At 46.9% G+C, this 7,500-nt stretch overlaps 1 protein-coding gene across 1 annotated transcript in view; it reads right to left on the reverse strand.

The window, feature by feature from the left end:
* Positions 1-7,500, reverse strand: part of plekho1b (pleckstrin homology domain containing, family O member 1b) — a 58,854-nt gene that overhangs the window by 19,621 nt on the left and 31,733 nt on the right. Inside the window, exon 3 of the mRNA XM_063198670.1 lies at positions 5,230-5,370. Within this exon, the coding sequence (XP_063054740.1) occupies positions 5,230-5,370 (141 nt within the window). The remainder of the gene's footprint in view (positions 1-5,229; positions 5,371-7,500) is intronic.

The following is a 7,500-nucleotide window of genomic DNA, read 5'->3' on the forward strand; positions in this document are numbered from 1 at the left end:
GACAGTGTGCCCAACTCGAGGAGACATTTCTTTGATTGTAATCCGCCTCAGCAGCATGTGTATGGGCTTTCGGCCCTGTCCCTTGCTCTGAGTCCTGAGCCCTGAGCCCTCTGCCCTGGCACACTCGCTCCCTCTCAGGCGAGTGTGTACCTGTGTGTGTATGTGTGTGTGTGTGTGTGTGTGTGTGTGTGTTTGTGAGTGTGTGTGTGTGTGTGTGTGTGTGTGCGCATGTGCCTTTGTGCGCGCTCAAGTGTGTGTGTGTGTGTGTGTATGTGTGTGTGTGTGTGTGTGTGTGTGTGTGTGTGTGTGTGTGTGTGTGTGTCTGTGGCACACACGCTCCCTCTCAGGTGGGCAGCTATTTAGGACGCAGAGGCAGGGCAGAGGACGGTGGAGAGGGAGAGGAGCGAGGCCATATGGTTGTGTGCGTGTGTGTGTTCTGTGGGTGCCTGTGTGTGTGTGTGCCTGTGTGTGTGCGTGTGTGTGTGTGTGTGTGTGTGTGTGTGTGTGTGTGTGTGTGTGTGTGTGTGTGTGTGTGTGTGTGTGTGTGTGTGTGTGTGTGTGTGCCTGTGCATGCTAGTGTGTGCCCGTGTGTGTGTGTACATTTGTGTGTGTGTGTGTGTGTGTGTGTGTGTGTGTGTGTGTGTGTGTGTGTGTGTGTGTACCTGTGTGTGTGTGTGTGCGTGTGCATGTGTGTGTGTGTGTGTACATGTTCCCCTGCCCTGCTGAGTGAGCAGGGACATGAGGAAGCAGACTCCGTGTGAAGGAGCTCGGAGGCCAGCGCTTTGAGGGGCGCGGCCGTCCGCTACGGAATAAAAACATAACACACCGCCGCGCTACGCTATGCTCCCGCCAAGTCTGCCGCTGATATTATCCCTAAGCGCCCCACCCTGCTCACCCCGCCAACCCCCAACAGCTTGAGTTGAGGAGAACCGCATGGTCATGGACCTGAAGCCACACACGCCAGAAGCCACACACACACCCACCCACACAGGCATGCACGCGCACGCACACACGCGCGCACGTACACACACACACACACACACACACACACACACACACACACACACACACACACACACACACACACACACACACACACACACACACACACACGTAGGCCTACACACACACACACATAGGCCTAGACACACTCACGTAAGCCTACACACACACACACACAAACACGCACGCACATCATTTTTTTTTGTTCTTGGGACTGCTATTTAAGAGAAATAACACTCTACCTTTTCATTTTGAAGTATGCTTCAGCCTTTTTATGGATTTGGTTGTATGTATGTCAAGGACAGGGAAGACATGGGTGGGAGGGAGAGATGGGGTGGGGTTTGGGAAATGACCACAGGCTTAATATAAACCTACAGGCACCAGGGCCACTGTATCACTTATTCTACTATCCACAAAAAGGATTTAGAGAGGTAGAATATATGGTAAGATATTCACAATCTCATTAAAAAGGGACTACTTTTTGCCAGGATGCTGTGGCATATGGACTATTAAATTATGCATGAGTTTGGTTTCTGAATTCACTGATAGAGAGAAAAGACATTACAACGGTGCTCATGGCCTCACAATAAAAAATACAACATTAATTCAACACTTCAATCAGGGACCAAATACAGATTTAAAAAATGCTAAATCGACTCACTTAGTATTCAATTACCACTGTGTATTTGTTACTGGGGTCATACAGCTCTATTTCTCTGTCCAACAGTACTGGCAGAAGCCTCCTCCTGACCAGTCAGGTGCCGAACTACTAAGACTTTGGAGACAGAGTGACTCTGGGGACACTCCAAGTGTTAGGTGGTGTGTCTCATTTGCACAGCTATGACAACAATCAGTGAGTTTAATAATGGCCTTGGCCTTGGCTCAAATGGCTAAGGCACTGTGCTGCTACACCGGCGACCCGGGTTTGATTCCGGCCCGTCATTGACCAAATCTCCCCCATCTCTCTGTCCCACTCACTTCCTGTCACCATCTCACGCTGTCGATTAAAGGCAACAAAAATCTTAAGAAAATGGCCCTGCTGTGGCTCATGTGCTAGGGTACTGCATTGCAACACTGGCAACCCAGGTTTGAATCCGACCCGGGTCCTTTGCCGACCCTTCCCCGTCTCTCTCCCCGCTTGATTCCTGTCTGTCCCGACTGTCCTATCGCAAAAATAAAAAAGACCCAAAAAGCCACACAAAAAACATTGACCAAAAAAACCTTTAGTAAAAGTTAAGTTGTAAGTAACTGGACTTATTTTTGGAGCTTGAAGGCGTTTCGACTGAACCCCTCTGACTAAGATGGCCTGAATAAATGAGAATCTTCAAGGCCAGACTATGATAACAGGAACAGCACGGTATTCCTCAGCGCCCACGGACACATGGCACACTCTTGGGATTTGGGATCAGCTTACTCCAGTTTGGGATTTCTGCTGCCGTTCGGCCCTAAAAGAGTTCATACCCTGCTGGAAACAATCCCAGTCTGACCGGCAGCAGCCAGTGCCAAGTAGGCCAGGGCCTTCTCTAAAGCACCAGGCTCAAATCTATGCCACCAGTAACTTAAGACGCCTTAAACTAAGGAACACGGTCACATCCACTGTATGCCTTATGCTTGTTTGTATTCTTATGTATTAAACAGAAAAAAACGTGTGAGTGTTTTATGATAGTACTGCTGCATGCTCTCATGCTGAATCTAGAACACAAATTCGAATCTTTGGTATACTCTAAAAGGGATCCTTTAATGAAGCATTCTGTATGGTTCATACTTTCTTCCTAATCCAACTTCCACATATCTGCTGTTGTTTTGTGAGCCTTTACACTGTAAAGTGTTCATAAAATAAAACCGTATTTTGTAAAAAAAAAAAATGACGAACACTAAAATTGCTACAGAACAGAATATACGCCTATTACAAAAACTATCTAAAAAAATAGGCAACAGAAGAGGTATTCAAAGAGAACTGCTTGTCTTAACAACAGAAGTGTCGTCAGCATGGCAGGCAATTGGCTGCTTGCTACACCCAGCCCCGCTGGAGGCTAATCGTTATGGACAAGGGGGTGTAGCGGCCAGGGTGCAGGGTTAAGCTAGGCCGCTAACCTCTGGAGCTCTGCATTAGCTGCTGCCTGCTGTAGATTAGCGAGACACACTCTCTGCTGTTCCCTCTACAAGCTCCTTATCGTCCACCGAAGTAAAGACCCTCCGTTGCTTTGCTGCTTCTGTTTGCTGAGTTGCTACCAGGGCTCAGGGCTTGGCTGCCGACGTTATGTGACGCCATGGCCAGGCGATGGATAGCCTCCCAATGACGAGGGGTATTTCCCAGAGAACACTGTGCTGTTTTCAACAAACGGCAATAATTATTTCTCTGCCAGTTTTCCAGTTTGGGGAGGGGGTCCTGTGAAAAAAAAAATCAACAATCTGTTGTTTTGCTAAATAAGCAATGCATTTACACGATGTTAACGAAAGCGTCAAGTTCTTTACCCTTCCGAGTCTTAGGTGGGTGGCTTTGGGGGACTTTAAGACCACTTATCCACAGACACTTTAACCAAGCCTGGGTTTTTGATGCGATGACTACAGACACAGCCTTGAAATCTCAAGAGAGCTGTTACAGCTTCAACCACATAACCCGTAACAGATGTGACCTCTCTCTCCGAGGGATGTTTCTCTACAGTGCAACCATTCTGGGCCATTGGGCAGCCCAGGGCCGCTGACAGCTTTTGCTGGGCCCAGGACAAAGTAATCTGAAAGGGCCCCCGACCCAATACATATAATGTAATTGGGACCCAATTCTGGGCCCCCTATCTCCCTGGGCCCGGGACAACATACCCGTTTGTCAACCCCCCCCCCCCCCTGTTGGCAGGCATTGGGCAGCCATTCACACCATTTGCACAGCCTCTGAAGGCTTGTCCAGGTATTCTAACCTCATGAGATTTGTCGAGGCAGTACTGCAAACGTAATCCCTGCATTAGCATTAGCATTAGGCCTGGCTGGCTGGCTGCTTTTTTCCGGCATTGCGAAATGCTGTGTGCAAGCCTGCGCCAGATATTTAATGTCACATTTCAGCCCCCCTAATCTGCCTGGCCCCATACTAGCACATAGCACAGATCGTTTGCCACCAAGAAATGGCAGACCTCTTTCAGATCCACTCAGCTGACCCAATGGAAAAATCCATGCCCAAAATCCATGCCTAAAATCCATGCCCAACCTCGTTACGAGCTGCGAAGTTCTGGATCTCGTTTTGGACAAACTGATTTTACTGTTGACAACTTCCATTCTATGATCCTTACATGTTGTTTCCTATCAATGCTCCTCTACTTAACTCAGAAATTCACATTGAATTTGTTGTTGCAAATCTGTATATTTGATGGTTTTGCTTTAAAACGCTTGGTCAGTCCTGTGGAACCTCTGCCAACTTAACCCCTTTGCGCAGAGCCTGTGTTAAACCTTACTGTCACCAAAATTGTAATGACTAAGTCATAAAGCCCTCTGTAATTTAATAGCAATCTTGCTATGATGCAGCTGAGTCTTAATTTCAGCAACTTGTGAACATCTACTTAAAGAGGCGACCTGTATAACAATACACGCCGTTTAACGGAATATACTATATAGATCCAAATGTGGCCCTTTACAGATCTCCTTTAATTCCTCTCCAAGCCATTCACCTTCATTCACTTCCTGACGTCGGTGTGGTTGCCAGATGAGGCCGGCCCGGTACTAAGCCTCCAGTCGCACCGCCAGCCATCCCAGCTGGAAGTCATTCAACAGGGCTTTGTTTGCCCATAATGCAACACCAGTTCTTAATTACTCCCTTCAGAGGCGCCCGGCTAACCAGAACAGGTGTTTGTTGAAAGCGTAGTTGTTAGCCAGTAAGCAACTTGGGTAGTTGCCAATGGGAAATTGCATTGCAAACAACAAAGTAGCTAACATAGTTATATATAGTTTCGAGAAATGCACCCCAGAGCAGGTGTTTGTTGGGGAGTCCGCATGCCTCATTCACTAGTGACTAGCCTGGACCCAATTCCCTTCCAGTCACTTCCCTTACCGTGTTGCCAAGTTTTGTTTTGTTCTTTTAAAGATATTTTTAGGACTTTTGTGTCTTTATTTTGTTAGAGGACAGTGAGAGAGGGACAGGAAATGAGTGGGGAGAGAGAGAGATGGGGAAGGACTGCAAATGACCAGTGAGGCCACGGTAGGGCCAAGTTGGCGTGAGTGCAGCAAGCAGCGTGAACTTACCGTGTTGCCAGGTTGGCGCGATCGCAGCAGCGTGAACTTGCTGTGGTTCTTCTTGCTGCGGCTCTTGGCTTTGCGGAGCTCTTCGGAACGCTCGTAGTCCGTCAGGTCCACCACTTCCTGGATCTTCTTCTCATCTTTCACCTGAGGAACAACATTAAAAAAGATGTGGATTAATAAACACATGCAAAAACAACCTGTTGCAACTTGCAACCTGTTAGGGGTTCCTCTCAGTCATTCAAAGGTCAGTTCAGTCCAGCTCAATTAATAACAGTCCAGGTCAGCTTTGGAATACACTACAACAGTTGTTCATAAACTTCATCATCATTCAAATATTTAAAAAAAAATAAAAAAAACGTTTTTTTTTTTTTTTTACTGTGCCCATGAACTGACGTGCGCACATACACACCTAACACACGATTCGGGCCGGCAGCAGCTGGGTGAGTCTGCCCCCCTGCCCCATCCAGCTCAATCTCACGCCATGCTACTTGAACATGATGATTAAAGGGTGGTTTATGCCTCCAGTCAAGCGTCCCTGCGTCGTGATGCAGTGAGCCGCGCAGTTAACGGAGTGAAGCCCCCCCCATCACGCAGGTACTCTGGGGCACCTCCCCAAAATTGTGTCTCGACGCAGGGAGCGACGGCGCGAAGTGCGAAAATAGGTCTCTGATTGGTCCTCTCGACCAGCCTGCTCTGTCCTCGAGTCGAGAACAAGCTACTTCCTTGTTTCTAACCTTCGTCGGTCTACGGACTGTGAGCTCTTCATTAAATAAGTTGCCCGTGCTTTGTCGTTTGATTTATTTACACGAACCAAAGACAACACGTGCGCTTGCAAGTTACCACGCTGAAGTTATTTGGACAGTTGAACAGTGGTTCCGAGGACGAGGAAACATTCCGCTTCGTCCTCGACAAATGAGCCACTTCTTTGTTCCAAACTACCACGGTGGCTGCCAGTGCGATCAAACATGCACGTGATATAAAGATGTAATGTTTCATTTTCATTGTCGTCGAGTCTGTGAAGCGAAAAAAACAACCGACACGTTTAGGTTACTCTTTGTATTGAAGGCAGTTTGAGCCTGGAATGACATCGCGCAGACCGTGCTTCAAAACAGGGCATAAACCAAAATTAACTGCATCATGGCTGCGACAAGCTCACTCTGTGGCACAAGTAGGAAGCATAACCCGCCCTTAAGCCTGAGGGCAGCTAGAAACACACTGAGACCACTGGGCCAAGGCATCCTTATCCCTGATGACACTCATTTGCATCATACAGCTACATACCGCTGATTTCTGAAGACACTCAGGAGCTATAGTAAGTAAGTAAGTAAGTAAGTAAGTAAGTAAGTAAGTAAGTAAGTAAGTTTTATTTCTAAAGCACATTTAAAACAGTACAAAACTGACCAAAGTGCTGCACAGAGGCTGGTTAGAATAAAAATGGCAAGATAAATAAAAAAAGTAAAACATATTAGTAGCACATAGCATTTCAATATAGAGGAAATAAAACATCTGCATACAGTGTACAGTTGCAGCACTGGCAGCATTGACTATATAAGACACATAAAAGGAGCTTAGAAACAATTTGAGTACATAAAGTGATAAAAATGAAGGGGAAGGGGAAGTTAAAACTATAGGGTTCAGGGCTAAAAGTATACATTTGGTGCAATAAAAACAACAAAAATTAAGGAAACTAAAATTTAAGAATCAAAAGCCAATGTATATAAATAGGTTTTAAGTCTAGATTTAAAAGCAGACGTCGTGGGAGCAGATCTAATATCGGGAGGTAAACTGTTCCAGAGGCGTGGAGCTGCAATTTCAAATGCACGATCCCCTTTTTTCTTCAGGCGGGACCGGCCAACCTGGAGGAGACCTTTGTCCTTAGATCTGAGGGGCCTGGATGCAGAGCAATGCCGTAGCATGTCCGAGATGTAAACAGGGGCCTGGCCATGGCATGGAGTGACTTAAAAACGAGAAGGAGTATTTTAAAATCGATTCTAAAACTAACAGGGAGCCAGTGCAGAGAGGAGAGGACAGGGGAGATGTGTTCCCGTCTCTTGGTGCCTGTTAAAAGCCGGGCAGCAGCGTTTTGCACCAGTTGCAGGCGAGCAAGCTGGTTTTGGGGGAGGCCAAAATAAAGTGCGTTGCAGTAATCCAGCCGAGATGTAATAAAAGCATGGATAACTGTTTCTAAATCTTTAAAGGACAGCGAGGGCTTGAGCCTGGTAATCACTCTCAGCTGGTAGAAACTGTTCTTTACGACAGCATTTATCTGCTTTT

Source organism: Engraulis encrasicolus, chromosome 5 (assembly GCF_034702125.1).
Source record: "Engraulis encrasicolus isolate BLACKSEA-1 chromosome 5, IST_EnEncr_1.0, whole genome shotgun sequence".
In the NCBI taxonomy this organism is placed as follows: Eukaryota; Metazoa; Chordata; class Actinopteri; order Clupeiformes; family Engraulidae; genus Engraulis; species Engraulis encrasicolus.